The sequence below is a fragment of the Trichoderma camerunense genome, assembly GCF_050948025.1.
Source record: "Trichoderma camerunense strain CBS 138272 chromosome Unknown V8C40scaffold_8, whole genome shotgun sequence".
NCBI classification, from domain to species: Eukaryota; Fungi; Ascomycota; class Sordariomycetes; order Hypocreales; family Hypocreaceae; genus Trichoderma; species Trichoderma camerunense.
Genome location: NW_028145362.1, coordinates 584,693 through 602,439, shown reverse-complemented (window position 1 = coordinate 602,439; position 17,747 = coordinate 584,693). Strand labels below are relative to the sequence as shown.

The following is a 17,747-nucleotide window of genomic DNA, read 5'->3' as shown; positions in this document are numbered from 1 at the left end:
TGCTCACTGGCGACCTTGGCTCACGTATAGCCAAGACATCTGCTTACTCGACACTAGCTATGGTCCTTGTTCATGCAATTCTCCGAATGCTGAGGCTGTACTCGTACTTGGCAATTTTTCAGGACCAGCGCAGCGGTCAATGAAGAACATTTCATCCCGGCTGTAAATCAATAAATACTGCGTGACGCCCCAATTTATAAAGTTATCAAGTCAAATCAGTCGTGGTAAACCTCGTTGGACATTTTCTGAAATGAAACACTTCAAGAACCAAATCGGCTGGGCCCTTACCACCGGGGCCCTGGCACCTATGTCTGTCCTGGCTCATCATCCTACCAAGCCGAGCGGGAAGTTTGCGGCACCAGTGACCCTCCCTCTTACCTGGGCCGAGAGTACGCTGTACCGTCCTGGTCTTTGGATGCTGGATGTAGCAGTTGGCACCCCGCCACAGATACAGACTCTGACTTTCGACACGGACTTTGCCGATATTGAGATTCATAGCGCAAGCGATGGGAATTTTACAGAAGCTTGCAAGACTCAAATTCCATCATTCTGTTCTACATGTAAGCTATCAAGTAATTGTTCAGTGAACGATTGTCATGCTAATTACAATACAATGAAGACAACGTCAGTGCCTCAACCTCGTTTAAATCTCTCGGCAAAGGCACATACCACTTTGACTCTGAACTTTTCGGCATCCCGGAGGATGGAGACTACAGCACTGAAGTCCTTCACCTGGGAGGTGTCAGAATTAAGAACCAGACCTTCGGCTATACGACGTCTAGTCGCGAACCATACGGCAATTTTGGCCTCAGCCCACCAAACAACGAGATCGGGGTCATAACAAACACTTTCCCGCAGTACCCAACTTACTTGGAATCGCTTGTACAGCAAGGAATCTACGAAAACGCCTGTTTCAGCGTGTGGCTTGATCCTGAATATCCATATGAGGGCTTCGAGGCCATTCCAGATGGAGAGGTGACGTTTGGCGGCATCGACACGGGCAAGTTCAAAGGCGAACTCGTAACGTTTCCAGTTTCTGGCAAGGTTAATGGCTCTTCTATGGCGGCCTTCTGGGACTTGTCACTTACGAGCATAACACATGGTGATTCCAAAACAAATCTCGCTGCGGAGCCCGCCGATTGTGTTATTTCTATGGGCGATGGCCAACTTTACCTACCGGACGATGTCTATCATAACCTTGCCACCTCAATTCCAGGAGCCTTTTTGAACGAATCGATTGGTTTCTATGAGGTGCCGTGCGACGCGAAGAACGACCCAAACAATACATGGACGGTGGGCTTCACGTCACCGAAATCGCCAGCTCATCCCAAGGGACAGCACATCTCAATAGACATTCCAGTCCAAGGCGTCATTTGGCCAATGAGCGCCATATTTGGCCCGACTGCAGACCCAAACACATGTACTATTGCGGCGCAAGGCCCTTATCTAGGATCTGCTTGCATTTTGGGCTGGACCATGACAAAGTTTGGCTACTGGGTTTTCGACTTGTACAATGGAGAGATTAGTTTTGCTCCGCCAGCTGCCAAAGGCGAAAAGCCAAGCCATATCATTCCACTTCCAGACCGCGGTGTTACAAGCCTCAATTTTCGTTATTAGACAGCAACCATTACTACAGCCTGATTATTAATTGATTGATGAATATAGTAGGATACGTTTGGTATTGCCGACTGTGATAAGCTGGTCTCCTATGTTAGTATTAAGAGGTAAATTCCCAAGGGATAGATTTATACATAAGGTAGTTTATATTAGGAAATAGGTTAAGCTAAACTAATAAGTATTTATATAATTATAGAAAATATTTTATAAATATAATGAAGTATTATTTTATCTTTATAATTAATTATTTAATTATGTTAATCACCACAACTAAAAGTAATAATTATATTTCTATGCTTTAGTACTTTTTCAAAAGTTAAAAATTAAACCAAGCATCTTAACTTGTTTTCTCATACCAATCAGCCGGAGTAGCAAAGCCATAGTATCTTAATATGCGTGCTATAAAGCTTCAAAAAAGTCAGTATTTAGTAACAATCTATAGTGTTCAACAGATAACTCACTTATCACGCCCCTTGGCCCACCAATCGATATTAAGTAGAAAAAACATTAATCCGCAATAAATTGCAATGCCATTAGGATAATCGCCGTTATACATCCCTAGTAAATGGCTAGCTACGATACCCATTACGTATCTCTGCCTCCAACGCATTCCTCCGATGCGAGCACCAATTATGATACGCGCCCAGATGAAGTTGTTCAGCAGTGCAATGCTCGCCACATGCCAATATGATGCGCCAGTGTATACAGCCATGCCAGTAGCAAGAATCCGTTGTAATCCCATGCAATGAAATGTGGCACGGGTCACTTCCATTGCTGTTTTTCGGAGATGGTGATGTTTGGATGTGATATAAAGACTGGTCCAGCTCTGGATAACGCAAAAAAGAACGTCAAGCGTCGAAGCTGTTTGTTTATCGTCCGGATCCAGCCAGGTGTGTCTGTGATATTTAACGAGTTCGATAAAAGAAACGGCGACATGGATCGCGAAAATCGAGTGAGGCATCTTGTATGCTCTAGTAAACGCATCAGACTTCAGAGTCTTCCAAAATCGAGGTCCCTGCCATAAGAGTGCGGGCAATAGCCACATGATGTTGCGATATGGGCTCAAAGCTCTAAGGAACTCCAGGTAACGGTTCCCGCACGCAAGGCGGGTGCCGTCAGCAACAGTGGCACTAGGCAATTCGGCGGACATGTTATGATTCAAATGTGGTATGGCAATTAACCAACTTGCGAGATTCTTGCTTAAATGTTAATATTTACTCTCCGAGAACAATGTATGCTAAAGAGGGCGCATTCACTTGACCTCAGTGAAGCGGCACCCTTTGTTTTACTAGCCCCCCGATTAGGAAAATCCGAGCTACTACTATTATCACCAGACTAGTCTAGTATAAGCTCTAGCTCAAAGGGGGTTAGAAGAATGCTGCAGGGACAGGGGGTAAGGTAAGTCAAGAAGAGAAATGATCAGTCGTCAGACACGAAGCATGTATTTGGTACATCCGCCCGCTTAATGATGAAATGCACTTCAAGTTCTGCCGCAAACATATCAACTATCGCCTTAATATCTGATCCATATGTTAATTTACTGAAAACCTTTACTAAGAGTCTAAGTGGGCGCCCAGCATCTATTATATGAAAATACTTAATGGAGTTCAAGTAAATTGTGAGTTCTCTATAAGCGGATCACTTTGGGTTTTAGGTTGGTTGGTTGATTGTTGGTTCATCATTTTGACATTCAAAACGATAAGTATCGGTTACCTAAATACATAATTTCTACCTAACTAATGATCCTAGCGCATTATATTAGACGGATACTAGTGGGCAGTGATAGCTACACAATTACATCGTAATCAACAACTTCAACTTTGGCAGACTACGGTTCCCTCAGAGTACGTTATTGAGTTTAGATTGAAGTTCGAAGTGAAGTTGCTTATGTATGGAATCTTGTAGTCATTTTATTGTTATAGGATTTATTGAAACGGAAATCTGACACTCCACTTGTTAAGCATCTATAAAGTAGAGGCTTATAATCTCTGACCCAAGCAACATAGCAAACATTAAGAGTTATTCTATTTCTGAGTTTGTCAACATTACCATACAAGGTCATGTCCAAAGTGCTGCCAGACTTATACCTTGGGAAAGCCTTGCTCAATAATTGTCCGCACTGACTCCATAGCTTCGACCAGACAACTCTCAAATCGGGCGACGTCACTCTCTCGGCCATGGACAGTGACTAAAGGATCTGGGTGATGAACTTCGTAATGAATAAAAAGAGTATCCGGATTGGGCATCAGAAACCCACCCTCCTGCATCCGCAAATAGCCGCCGGATCCCAGACAATCTATCTTTACCTTCTTCGCGCTGAGATGTCTATCACTGTACTTCCATGCTGCAGAGTCGAACAAGGCGGGTAGCTGCTTTCCCTCAGCCAAGGCAACACCCATGAGAGCATAAAGCGATTCTACGTATCCGCGACCGTCTGCAACTCGTTGCAGTGACTGGACATGACTGATGGCAGCCTCCTTGAGCTTGCTTGCCAGCTCCATGGTGTCACCCTTGTCGTCACGCTTAAACTCCAAAGCGGCTTCAATCCAAGCGACAATATCAGGTGTCAAATTTTGAAGCCAGTCGATTCGACCCCTGGCATATTTGGCGAGAGTGACTGTTTCCCAGACAGGTTCAAAGTGGCCGTAGAACATGCGCGTTGCCATGAGTATTGCCATCAAAACCGTACCCTTTGAGCGTAGGCCCTTGTTGCCAATGAAAGATCGGTTAAGCGCAGGATAATGGCAGCGACTTGATCCGATGATTTTGTAGTGAGCCAAATTTCTTTGTGTTTGTTCACTAATGGCTTTCTCAATAGCAGGCGATGTTTCTAGGATGAGCTCGCGCACAGTAGAGGCGGCGGGAACCCCGTCACCCACGCTTTCTGTGTTGAGGATCTCATCGGTAACGTACTCACTCAGCTGTCTAGCGCTTAGTCCATCGAGTTTGGAATTCTCTCCCACGAGAGCAGATACGCCGTTGGCAGAGATGGTGAATTGTAGCATTTTATCCAGCCAGCGATTGGTGAGATGACGGTCATTGAGAAGAATTGAAGTACAGCGCTCAGAAGATGTCTCTGGCGCTGTATCATCCAAACACACCACAAACGCACAAGACTCGATGGCATCAAGAGTAGCAGTGTTGGATCCGATGGCCTTTACTTGTGCGCGAAGTACGTCCCATTCGTCTCGCCTTCTGGTTGTTAACACGGAGACCGGCGGCAGAGCTTGTTCAGACGACAAGAGGATTTCGGCAAACACTCTCTTGAATGACGCATAATCATCATCTTCGTGTACAGAAATCTCGTACAAGTGACCTCTCCGCATTACCACCACCTTATTGTTGGGAGCATACTTTTGTGCCAGATCAATTTCCCGCCCCGGCTCCTGCGAAGTGTGAAATAGCCATTGTAGCGTCTCCATGTCCAATGTAATATCATTGAGCGTATGTTGCTCGAGCAATCCATTCTCAAGACGTTTCTTGAAGTTGAACGCAGCCATGGTAACGATGGCGGCCCGCTCAGCCTGTGTATGCTTCGGAGCACCATCAGTTAGGTGACCAATCCAGAAGAGAGCGTGGTCTTGCAGAGCCTCACGACGCTCCATATGAAGGTGGTTATCGTAAAACTCGAGTCGAGAATCCGGGCCTGATGGATTAGCCCGAAGAGACTCCTGCAATTCCGCACCAGACTTGGAAAATTCTTCGAGAACACGCTCCGTCTCCTCCAATTCTTGCGGTGAGCAGATTGCTTTTCGAGAATCCGCAAACATTCGCAGAGTCTCGGCAAGAGCTGGAATGGGAAGTGGCCTCAGTCTCTTTGTCGGCTCTTGAGAAGGTGATCGTGTTGTTACACGAGTTGATGCAGGCAGTATTTCACTGCTGCCAACACCATCGGTCTCGTCATCGCATAGTAGGCTGGAGCGCAACGTCACCTTCTGTGCCAATGCCAATATATTCAAGCTGTCAAGAACTTCTGACGATTGGATAGGGGCGCTAAACTCCCTCATAATCCAGTTGCGAAGTTCAATGGCAATCAATGAGTCAAGGCCGAAATCCAGAAACGGCTCATCCAGACCCACGTCAGTAGGGTCAATAGACATGAGATCTGCAAGCTTGTTGCCAATCAGTTGGGCGACAAAGGACGCAATTTCGTCCTTATCGTCTGTCTGGGTGACATATTCCTCGAACGTCTTAGTCTTTTTGGATCTGTCGTCGTCGCTCGCCTGTCTCTTAGCCGTTTGGCCAACATGTGTAAACATGAGCGTTTTAGCGGTACCGCTCACAGCAGTAGTCTCTCCTATGCTCTCTGGTGTGAAACCAATCACGGCTTGGTGAAGTCCAACTTGACGGGCCTCTGCGCTGAGCGCGTACTCGAAGTATGCGTTTAGTTCATCGTGATATATTGTTGTCAGGCCTTGACGTTGTACCGATTGAATAATGACATCGTTGTTTACTGTCGCATCTTCAATCAATCCAATGTTGAGGGCCATGTAGAAGCAATCTGAGCTTCTGTCGAATTGAGCAATCGCATCCTGCAGGGAGTTTGCAGCATTATAGTTGGCTTGTCCAGCTGAACCAATCATGTTGACTGCAGATGAGAGTGAAATGAAGAACGTCAAATCTTCTGCTTCAAACACCTTCTGAAGGTTCAAGGTGCCATATGCCTTTGCTTGGAGGACGCTATCAAAGTCTTCAGCAGTCATGTTATCGAGTATGGAGTCTCTGAGGACGAGACTCCCCTGAATGACACCTTTGACAGCGGGCAGCCCTGCAGCTTTGATCTCAGACAGTGCTGCGCTAACACTACTTTCTTGAGAGACATCGCATTTTAGGCAGTGCAAAACGGAACCGGGACTCAACCTTTGGAGTTCCTTCTCGATATTTTCACGCTGAGTCGGGCTCGCGCCACTTCTGGAAAGTGTAACAAAATATCGTGCACCAGCCTTCGCCATCAGTTGCAAAAATCTCTGGCCCAAGTCACCCAAACCACCAGCAACTACGTACGTAGCGCTAGCTTCAAGCCCTGGGCGGATATAACTTGGCCTTTCAACCTTGACCATGGCAACATCGTCAACTTGGACCACGCATTTACCCACGCTTTCTGATCGAGCAAGTCTCAGCGCCTCATCCAGCCCGTTCAGCGGCAGGGTGGTCATTTTGAAAGGCGCCAGAGATAATCCCTGGCCAACCATCTTCATGACTCGCTCGAGGAGTTGGGACGCTCTCAGAGGATTTGCTTGTGTGAGCGACCCGAGATCAAAGGTGGCGACAGTTCCATTGACAGCCTGTGCGATTCCACGACTGCGAATCTGCACCAATGTTCCGAATGGCTTCAGGGCATTTACCATCTCCTTTGGAATAGAAGACATTGCACAACCAAGTACAACGTCAACTCCATTAGTTCCAACAAGCTTTCGCAGTTGATCTTTAAGGAATGGACTGTCGCGGGGAATGATATCCTCTGATGACATGCTAAAAGCTTGCTGAAGAAATGCAGCCTCATCCGATCTATTCACAGCCCCAACCACCCGAGCTCCAAGATGCCTTGCCACCAACATGGCAGCCTGGCCAATGTCACTCGTGGCTCCATCGACCAGGACAACTTGAGCCGGCTGGATATTGACAATGCCAGTCAGCGCATGGCATGCCGTCATGAACGACACAGGCAATGCTGCAGCAGAGGCGAAAGAAATCGTATCCGGCAATAGTTGCGCCTGCGCTGAGGGAACTCTTGGGCGGCTTGCAAAGGCCTCTGTGCCCCAGGCGACAACACGATCGCCAATCTTGAAAGCGGATACACGGGAGCCTGTTGCAACTACAACGCCCGCGTACTCGCTCACCGTGATGCTGCCCTTGGAAGAGTTTGAGCCAAGTCCAAATGCCCGGGTGTCAATTTCGATAGACGTTTCGTCCAGCGGCACATGATGGCTCTCATCCTCGATAAAGACGGTATGGGCAGCGCCGTCCTTGCGGGTGTCCAGCTTGAGTGGCACACGAAAGTGCGTATAACTCTCAAGTTGCGTGATTTTATCGTTGGTGCCTGAAATTTGTCGATTGAGAGTGTCACTGGGTATGACTCTGGGAACCAAAACGTCGGTGCCCGTGTAAATATACTCTCGCTCGCGCGGTGCTCCTTTCTTAGGAAAAGATAGGATAATCTTGGAAAGGAAATCGAGTAGCGCTGGGCAAACCTCCTCGGTAAATGCTTGTTGCACATCGACCGTCACCATCTCAAGACGATCATTCTCAGCATGTGCACTTCGTGCCACACCCGTGATCAGATGCTTCTTGGGATTCGTCCCATCTTTCTCGTCTTTTTGCATACCTAGCCAAAGGACATTGGTGGGCTTCTGAAGGAGATCTACGATGTTTCGAAACGTCTCCTCATTGACGCCTGAAAGGATCGGGTTAGAACCATGGTCAATTACAATGTTGATGGCGTCGTCATTTGGTCGCGTGTCACCCCAAGAGGTTGTAGGCTCTGCAGTAACATAGACTCCTTTCGACATTAGTACAGCTGGAAGCTGGTCCACAACGCTGCTCATGCTAGGTAGCACGCTCGGTTCGACAATAAATCTAATGCTAATAGCAGAGGGTGAGGAGTCAATAGCTCTTGCGACCATGAAACTGAGATTGTCGGCTTCTACCGCAAATTGCAACTCAAAAGACGCTTGAGAAAGTGCAGTCGACCACCCATCCGCAGACAGGGAAGCCATGTCCTGAATTAATAACAAAACGCCATCAGGTTTCAAGAGCTGGCGCACGTTCGACAACGTCTTCGGAAGGTTTGTATCGTGGAAAGTATTGCACGCGAAGAGAACATCGTAAGAGTTCTGTTGAAAGCCTTGGCTCACAGTGTCCTCATTGATATTGAGTGATCGGACATTGACCACACTGGACCACTCCTGTAGCTCACTGGTGAGGCTATCAGATGTGTCTTGCGAAGCCAAGTCGTAAACAGACGGGAGGCTTTTGTGTGAGCTTAAAGCCTTGAGGAATGCTGAAGTGGCGTCTGCGCTGCTGCTGTCGGCAATCTCAATTACAGAGAAATCAGACTGCTTGAACGCTTTATGCTTCAGGTATTCTGATAGTGAAGCTAAACAGCGACTCAATGGGCTGTCTGTAGCCATTGTCTCCAGTGGCTTAAGTGACTCTGCCGAAAGGAATCTTTCGTCAGGGCCCCAAAACAATTCGTAGCAAATGTTTCGTCGGTTCTGCCCATCGGCATCCTCCAAAGCTTCCGATGCTAAACTACGCAACTCCATGCCCAAAATTGAGATGATTGGAGTAGCTATCGAGTCACTATTTCCAGGAAACACGACCATGTCCGCTTCTGCTGCCCTGAAATGACTTGATGTCAAGGTAGTTACTGCTGAGAAAATAGTATTGGGCGCGTTTTCTATATCAGAGGATATGACCAAATCGCCAATGCGGACTGGCATTACGGAACCTGCGCCCAGCTTCTGGTTAACTAGAGGTAAAGTCGTATGCAGTAATATGTCCAAGGTGGTGGGATGGATAATATGTGGCCGAATGTAGTTTGCAGGCATGACAGACCGCACATCAGGAATTGCAATGGTAGAAGAGGCAAACTCATCACCAAGGTGCATGTCCCTGATACCCGAAAAGGTCGGTCCGTATGCATTGCCAACCTTTCTAAGTTCTTGATAGAGCTGGCTTGATTGAATGTGCTGAGTAGACACTAGATCAAGCTGTCCTGAGACTTCTCCATACGTGGCCAAGGTCTCAAACCGCTGTTGTTTCTCTGATGCAAATTCGACTGCAATAGATCCACGGCAGTGTTCATTCCAGTGCTCATCACTCGTACAAGCGGTTATTGAAAAGCTATACTGCATAGTGGTTTTGGTGTCGGCTCCTTCGATGGGGCTGAAGGCGAGCTGTAATTCTACCCGGGCACGGCCTTCAGGAACAACAAGGCCTTTGAGAAATGAGACGTTCTGCAGTCTCATTCGCTCAGTCTTCTTTTCTGGATAGCGATCAGAGGCCAGTTGTGAAGCAGCTTCCATTGCCATACATAAGTAACCAGCACCAGGGAATACAATCAGGTCATCGACGACGTGATCCCTGAGCCATGGGAGGCCCTCGACGCCAATCAAGTGCCTCCATACCGGCCGCAGAGGCGTATTGTCAGTCATTCTCAGGCCGAGCAAGTCATGGTATGGGTGTTTGCGCAAGCGGTAATCCCTGCTTAGGCGAGACTCGTGCCAATGCCTTTTGCTGTGATCCCACGAGTATGAAGGGAGATTAAACAAGACAGTTGCATTGATTCTTGTCGGATCTGATGCCGCAACTGCGCATGTCTTGAGCGAGTAACCGCGCGAAAACAGGCTGCCGGCCATTGTCAGCGCACTGTGAACTGCGTGAGTTCCACGAACAAGAACAGAGGTGTAGCTGTATGGAAGAGGCTCTTCAAGTTCAGCAATGCATTGTCGTGCCGGCCCTGCCAAAGCGGCATGAGGGCCGATTTCAATGAATATGCGATGGGGCTGTACATTCTGCGCTGATGCTTGATCTGCTCGACACAGAGCTTGTAGAGCGTCGCAGAACCTCACTTTGCCCACAAGATTCGAGACCCAGTAGTCGCCATCGAATTGGCTCGATTTGAGAGACCCAGTGACTGAGGAGAACATCTTGACAGCAGTGGCCGGCAAGGCGCTCTGCTCGATATTGCCCAACTTGGCTCGATACTCTTCAGCCGCTGCTTGCATGTGGTGGGAGTGATATGCAGTGTCGACAAGCAGCCGTCTGTTGAAAGCATCGTCCTTGGTAAGCAGTTCTGAAAGTTCAAAGATGGCGGCGTCGTCTCCGGAGATTGTGCTGCTGCTGGGGCTGTTCTGGCAAGCAACGACCGCTTTTCCCTGCTGGAGCCTTTCCAGATACGGTTGGATTTCATCTTCTCCAATGCCGACAGCGAGCATGCCTCCCTTTCCAAAGCCCTTGCTCTTGGCTATAGTCGACGAGAAGCCACGATAATACGCTGCTTTGATGGCCTGGTGCTGTGAAAGATGCCCTGCTGCATATGCAGCTGCAATCTCACCACTGGAGTGACCAACCACTGCATCAGGAATGAGACCCCAGTTGCGGACCATGTCCACCAAGGCAATCTGGACGGCCGTCGTAGCAGGTTGCGCCAGCTCGGCCTCTCCTAACCGGGATGTCGCTTTATCCCGAAGAAGCTCTTCAACCAAGTCCCACGAGGACCCAAGTTCAGCGAGAATCTTGTTGGATTGGTGGATAGAGTGTTGAAAGGTTGGGTCGCCGAGCAACTCACGGCCCATGCCTGCCCATTGAGCGCCTTGGCCACTGAAGATGAAGTTGATCTTGACGTCGGGAGAGATTCGACTGACGGCGTCCGTGGTTTGCGATGCCTTGCTCAGCGCCTCGACAAGCTCACTGTGAGAAGCGGCAACACAGCTGAAACGCCATGGCATGACTGATCGGCGCTCCAGCAGTGTATAAGAGAGATCCCTGAGGATGGGTTGGTCCTCACGCTTTGATACCCAATCGGCCATAGTTGCCAGCATGTTTTGTAGCGATGCTTGGTTAGCGGCAGAGAGGGTAAATAGGCGAGGCATGTCCAAGTTATCATCAACGACTGCTCGTGGAGAAGGCCGTTCTATGATTGCATGAGCATTGGTGCCACCATATCCAAAACTGTTGATTGAGACTCGTGCCACGTCTCTTTGACGCCATTTCTGCAACGTTCGAGGCACTTGAATCTTCTTCTTTTCAAGGTTCAGACTCGGTTTAGGATGATCAAAGTTGACGTTGGGTGGAATGGCGCCGCGCTCCAGGACCAGGATGGCTTTAATCATGGCTGCCAGGCCACTCACGCATTCGAGATGGCCAATGTTGGACTTGATCGATCCAACAACCAGAGGGTTACTGGCATCACGCTTCTGGCAGAAGACGCGGGAAATGCCTTCCAGCTCTGCGCCATCGCCGGCCAGCGTTCCAGTGCCATGAGCTTCGACATAACCCACGTCCAACGGGTCCAGATTCAAGTTGTTCCACACCTGACGCTCCAGTGCTTCCTGAGCAGAACCACTCGGAAGCGTTATGCCCGTCGTGTGACCATCCTGGTTGATTGCGGCGTCGCGAAGGATGGCCCTGATGGGATCATTGTCCCTTATAGCATCGTCTAGCCTCTTGATGACCAGGGTAGCAATGCCTTCGCCGCGGCCGTATCCCTCGCCTCGGCTGTCAAAGGAATACGACTTGCCGTCTTTGTTCAGCATGTGGAGGTTACTCATCCCAATCATGTGGTCAGGACTAAGTATCAAGTTTGCTGCACCGGCCAAGGCTATGTCAGACTGCCCCGAACGGAGAGCTTGGCATGCGTGGCTAATGGCTGCCATGCCGCCCGAACAGCCTGTGTCTATTGTTACTGAAGGCCCATTTAAGTCGAAAAGATATGATATCCTATTCGCTAAGATGGCATCGCCTGTTCCCGTTACATGATATTTGGGAATGCTCATCATATCCTTGTAAGTGTTTCGATCGTAATCTCTAGTAAACATGGCCATGTAGACAGCTGTGTTTGATTTCTTAAGATCCTCTTGACGAACACCGGCGCTTTCTAGCGCTTCATAGGTCGTCTCTAACAGAAGCCGTTGTTGGGGATCCTAGAAAGGTCAATACTCGTATGGCATAGCACGTCAGGAAAACAGAGCTACGTACCATCGACGCGGCTTCGCTAGGATGCATGTTGAAGAACCCGGCATCAAACACACCGACATCTTGGTTAAGAAAGTGCCCTCCGACATGATTATGGGTGCCATTCAGATCATCTGGATCCGGGTGTAAGAACGCCTCTTCATTCCATCTATCTGCTGGTACTCTGGACCAAGCACTTTTTCCACTGGCTAAAAGATCCCATAGCTTATCCGGATTTGTTGCATCCCCTGGTAGTCGACAACCGATGCCGACAATTGCTAATGGGATATGGCGTTTGTCCGTCATTGGATTGTCTATTATTGAGATACAATTAGAGGATACAAACGATCAAGCAAAGGCACGAAGCAACAGAGTCTCATAAGGGGACATAAGTGTAACAGACTGAAAGTACAAAATAAATCTTGGGCTCTACCTTTAGATTGTACAGGACAATTTATAAAATCATTTCAATCCTGCTAATCTCAAACTCCGCTCACATATGTTCGCTCGAAATAAAAGTAAGCCGTGTCAGAACCCCCAACGGGCCGTGCCAAAGTAGCCCGGAAAGATTTTAGTCGGGTCGGTTTCTTCCTCTTTGGGTAAAAACTCATACCCAGCGGCCAGTTGACAATGGCATCTTTACGACCGCGCAGATGGGCTTACCATATTCCGCAGTCCCTGCATTGCTGTTATGTACTAAGGCCCTGGATTCCATAAAAAGCGTTTCCGGATCCTACACAACAAAATGGTCTACTTCCCGTTCGGGTAGTACAAGGTGCCGAGATAAATGACTAGGCATTCTGTTTTGCTCATGCAGAATTCATCCGATCCATCCCACCACTTAAGAGACCAGCACCCTTGCTATTGTTAGCCCAAACTACGCTATCAAACATCGAGACGAGTGACAAATTTGCGCATAAAGTAACTATCCTACGGCTTTGCCCTGTATCGAGCGCGGAAAAGAGCACTCGATGACCTTCAAAGTAATTATCGTGGGCGGTGGTCCCTCTGGATTAGTTGCAGCTCATGGACTTCACCTCGCCGGCATTGACTTTGTGCTCCTGGAAAGGAGAGATTCAGTTATCGACCATTCGGGTGCTAGTATTGTTCTTGCTCCCACGAGTATGCGTATTCTCTCTCAATTTGGCCTACGTGAAAAGCTTGAGGCGGCTGGAGCCGAGCTTCAGCACGTGAAATCGTTCACACGCGACGGATACAAATTCAGAGACAGCACTCAAATAAGGTTGCTCAAAGAATGGTTTGTGGATTCAGCTTGGTGTTTGTCATGATGTGCCCAAAAAAAACTGATTTGCGATTTCTAGTCTCGGTTGCGCACAGTTAATCTTCCACCGACCTGAGCTAGTGCAGATCCTCTACGAGGGTCTACCACCGGTAGCTAAAGAGAAAGTTTTGACTCGAAAGAAAGTAACGAAAATCGAGCAGAACGAGCACTCAGTACACGTGGTTTGTTCAGATGGCAGTACCTTTGATGGGTCAATTGTGATAGGAGCAGATGGAGTTCATAGCCGAACAAGAGAGCAACTGAGACAAGCTATGCTACGTGAAGGCCGGCGAGCTGACTGCGATGAGGAACAGCCATATGAATCAGCATATCGCATGTTATGGTGTACTATACCTCGACCACCTACAATCCCCCCAGGCGTTGGTGGCGAGACGCAAGATACTAATCGTACACTTGCATTAATGGTCGGAAACGAATGGGCCTGGATACTCTTGTATGAAAAACTTGAGGCCCCTACGCGAGAGCGAGTCGATTATTCCAGTGAAGATATCGCGAAATTTGCCAACTCATTCGCAAATTACCCAGTTTCGGAATCATTATTATTTCGGGATGTTTTCGATACCCGCACGGCGATTGTGACAAAGAAGACGGGCATGACAAATCTTGGGGAAGGAATCGTGAAGAATTTCAGCAACGGTCGAATTGTCTTGGTCGGTGATGCATGTCATAGATTCACCCCCAACGCAGGTCTTGGTCTGAATAGCGGCATTCAAGATGTTGTGGCCATCTGTAATGGAATTCGCGCGGTCGTCAAAGAATCTTCAAATGGCAATCCAAATCGAGCGACACTGGAGGCCCTGTTCAACCAATATCGCAATGACAGACTTGCGTCAATAAAGAAGGACTTTCGCGGGTCAGCGATATTGACTCGCCTGCAGGCTTGGGCCAACACCTGGTTTTACATCATGTCGAGATTTCTTTTGGTGCCTGATTGGTTCCAACGGTTCACCATACGATACCTGGCAGTTCCAAACATGAGGCTCGCTCCCGTGTTCAATTATGCGCCAGCGGACGAACCATACCATGGCACAACTCCCTGGGCTCACCCTGTCCCAACAAGGACAGAGAAGCGAGAATAATAATATATCATGTCTGGCAATGATCGAATTGAGAGGTCCGCTATTCGGTAGGGTGACCGTAACTTGCAACCGACCAGATATAATAATAGGATGTATGGGATTGTCACCAACCTCAGCTCCTTCTTTCTTTATAAAGGTTTAGTTACGATTCTAATTCTACTCTTCATTTGGCGTATAAAAGCAATTATATTAGCAATATTATCCCGTGTTTTCGAGTTCAGATATGCCAGTGAAGCTTCTAGTATACTGAGGAATTTTCTCTAAATACAAAAGCTTTAGTGAGTTCCAGTAAGAATTTCCTGGCGGTCGCAGACTTTTGGATCCCTGTGATTACAGAGATGAATATACTGCCAATTTGAGAGCTGTTGAATTAGGATTCTGCGTAAACAGTAAGAATGATAACTTTTCTTAGACAAACGGCTTCCAGTACTTTGCAAATTTTGCGGAAACTGTATGATCAACGGCCAATGCTTTGCGAAATATTTACTGCTTGATGACATCCTGCCCCCCCCCTTTTTTTTTTTCGTTGTTTAATTTAACATTAAGGATCATAAATACTTGATTACTTCAGGCGAAGCGTTCTTTGTTGACCTGTATCATAAGGGGCCGGCAGGATTCAGACGTGACACTTTTCTCTTTCCACGAGTATGCATCTATGTAGGTCAGGTGTGTCCTTGACCGCTTCACCTCACAGCTGGCATTCATCGCAATTTATATATTTATTCCGCTCTGCACTCGTTAACTGCCTAGATCTTAGGCTGCATTCAATCACGTCGTGAATAGTATTAGTGCAGGCTACGTAGTTGAAAAGATTGAATTAATCAAGACGAAGGAGATTCTAGGATAGTCAGGAGATGGTTTGCGTAACTACTTTATCGCCTCGTAAATCAATGCATATCATCTCCAGCAGGTGGGCTTACCCTGTCTCGCAATCCCATCGACTTCCAGAACAATCAGCAGAGCGCAATTAGCGCTCTTTAGCAAAGGGGGCCCCGGTCTATAAAAGGCATTTCCGGAGCTCTGCGTCCTAAAATGTACAAACTAGGAACTACCGACACGTAAAACATGACAAACTTGGTCCATAACTCAGACCAGTGATCATGAAGCAACTTTTCCTTTAATAGAAACGGAACCAGTTTTTAGAAAGTGCTCCAATTATACTGCAAAGACACTCTACGCCGAGAGAGGTCTTCTTTCCCTTGTTCGTAGCTATAGTATTATACCATTCTTCATCAAGTCTTTTACTTTATAACGCTGAAATGGGTTTCTTTTCTGCAAAACATGCATCACCCCCAATCATACCCACAGATGAGGTGATTCCGCTACGGTTCGTAGACGAGCTCTACCGATTTTCGTTTGACTTTACGCTTGTTTTTCGAGATGTAATGGACGCGGAGATACTTCGAGCATCTGCAGATAGACTCCTCCAGAAAGACGGATGGCGACAACTTGGAGCGAGGCTGAGATGTGCGGTATGTCCTGGAAACTAATTAAAATTAGTTGAAGAGCGTTCTAATATGCGTAATAGAAAAACGGTAGATTGGAATACCATTTACCGACAGAGTTCACTGAGGAACGACCTCTCTTTCTGTTCACCTCAGAGGAGCATGACATGTCCATCGACGATCACCCAGGTCTTCGCAATCTCCCCAAAACAAATGGTGAAAAGCCGACGATATTCGAACCGTCTGCGGCTTCGTTCCGCCCGTATACGCGTTCTCCCACTACTCCACAAGCCTTTGAAGATTGGCTCTACAATGATATACCGCAGCTCTCGATCCACGTCGTCAAATTCCAGGACGCTACGATAATTACAGTCACCCTGCTACACACACTCACGGATATGATGGGGCTCATGTCATTCTACCGCGCGTGGCTGGCAACGCTCAGGGGCGAGGAAGATCAAATTCCACCATATATTGGGTATAAAGACAAGGATCCCTTGGAAGGCCTTCATCAAGGAAAGCAGCCCCCGAGATATATCTTCGCCGATCGGATACTCAACGGCTGGGGGTTCTTTAAATTTGTGGTTCGAAATATGTTTGACCGCTGGTGGTATCCTGATGCCAGTCTGCGTTTTATATCTCTCCCTGGAAAATTTGTCGACAAGTTGACTGCATCTGCGAGGAAGGAATTGGTCGCTGCGCAGAACGACGCAGAACCTTCTGAAACATTCATCTCAGACAGCGATGTACTCAACGCATGGTGGACAAGACTCATAATCAAGAGTCTCAACCCTCCAAGCAATCGTACTGTTTGTCTTACGAACAACTTTGATTGCCGAGACATACTGGCGAAAATGGGCCTTTTGCCTAGCTCCAATATTTCGTTTCTAGCAAATGCAGTATATTCTGCGCCTTGCTTCATACCCGCTGGTAAATTTGCTAGTACCGCGTATCCTCTAGGTTTACTCGCAAATCAAGTACGGAATACCATCAAAGTTCACCGTACAGTGGAGCAGGTTCAGGCACAGGACGCGGCATATCGAGAGAGCAAGAGAAAGACTGGGCATTTGCCGCTGTATGGCGATGCTAATATGCTACTTTGTCCGATTACAAACTGCTACCGCGGAAAGCTCTTCCAGATGGATTTTTCGCCCGCAGTGATCGTGCGAGGTGACCAAGAAGGAAAGGCGAACATCGGACAACCTGTGTTTATCAATTGCACAGCAATGGAATCTCGCTGGGCAACACGTAACGGCTCAGCAATTCTCGGGAAGAGTAACACCGGTGACTGGTGGTTGAGTAGCCGTTTGCGACTCGACGTCTGGAAGAAGATTGAAGAGCAATTTGAGACGTTGTAATCGCGCTGACAGCGCCTGTCTTAAAGTATATAGAAAACAGACGAGGGATTTCACGTTTAATCAAGTCCTACTAGTATACGATAATACTCTCATGGATGGAGTAGTGCTAAAAGCAGAAACCTAAAAGGTATTTAGATCAAAAGCGTGTAGCATGTCAATAGAGAAGGTCTTAGAGGATAGATTGATCTTTGTACGAATTGATTATACAGTCGTTATGTTGATAGATTTTTACTCTGGCAGCGGGCATCAACTCTAGATGCTGCATCAT

The 17,747-nt window shown here is 47.6% G+C and overlaps 5 protein-coding genes across 5 annotated transcripts; 3 read left to right on the top strand and 2 right to left on the bottom strand.

The window, feature by feature from the left end:
* Positions 1 to 250: 250 nt before the first annotated feature.
* V8C40DRAFT_265413 (aspartic peptidase domain-containing protein) lies at positions 251 to 1,617 on the top strand (the record flags this gene model as incomplete). The annotated part of the gene is made up of 2 exons (XM_083219654.1): positions 251 to 560; positions 620 to 1,617. The coding sequence occupies 2 exons, from the start codon at positions 251 to 253 to the stop codon at positions 1,615 to 1,617; spliced, it is 1,308 nt and encodes a 435-aa protein (XP_083073591.1).
* A 266-nt stretch (positions 1,618 to 1,883) lies between these two features.
* V8C40DRAFT_243943 (uncharacterized protein) lies at positions 1,884 to 2,850 on the bottom strand. The gene is made up of 2 exons (XM_083215539.1): positions 2,079 to 2,850; positions 1,884 to 2,024 (listed from the first exon to the last, which is right to left on the bottom strand). Exons 1-2 carry the CDS (start codon positions 2,765 to 2,767, stop codon positions 1,955 to 1,957), a joined length of 759 nt encoding a protein of 252 aa, XP_083073590.1. The 5' UTR covers positions 2,768 to 2,850; the 3' UTR covers positions 1,884 to 1,954.
* Positions 2,851 to 3,629: 779 nt separating this feature from the next.
* V8C40DRAFT_287097 (type I polyketide synthase) lies at positions 3,630 to 12,600 on the bottom strand (the record flags this gene model as incomplete). Its single annotated transcript, XM_083222645.1, has 3 exons — positions 3,630 to 3,641; positions 3,705 to 12,263; positions 12,319 to 12,600. The coding sequence occupies 3 exons, from the start codon at positions 12,598 to 12,600 to the stop codon at positions 3,630 to 3,632; spliced, it is 8,853 nt and encodes a 2,950-aa protein (XP_083073589.1).
* Positions 12,601 to 13,265: 665 nt separating this feature from the next.
* V8C40DRAFT_287095 (FAD-dependent oxidoreductase) lies at positions 13,266 to 14,676 on the top strand (the record flags this gene model as incomplete). Its single annotated transcript, XM_083222644.1, has 2 exons — positions 13,266 to 13,552; positions 13,617 to 14,676. 2 exons carry the CDS (start codon positions 13,266 to 13,268, stop codon positions 14,674 to 14,676), a joined length of 1,347 nt encoding a protein of 448 aa, XP_083073588.1.
* A 1,259-nt stretch (positions 14,677 to 15,935) lies between these two features.
* On the top strand, positions 15,936 to 17,479 carry V8C40DRAFT_274637 (putative LysR family regulatory protein; the record flags this gene model as incomplete). The annotated part of the gene is made up of 2 exons (XM_083220629.1): positions 15,936 to 16,148; positions 16,205 to 17,479. The coding sequence occupies 2 exons, from the start codon at positions 15,936 to 15,938 to the stop codon at positions 17,477 to 17,479; spliced, it is 1,488 nt and encodes a 495-aa protein (XP_083073587.1).
* Between the last annotated feature and the right edge of the window lie 268 nt (positions 17,480 to 17,747).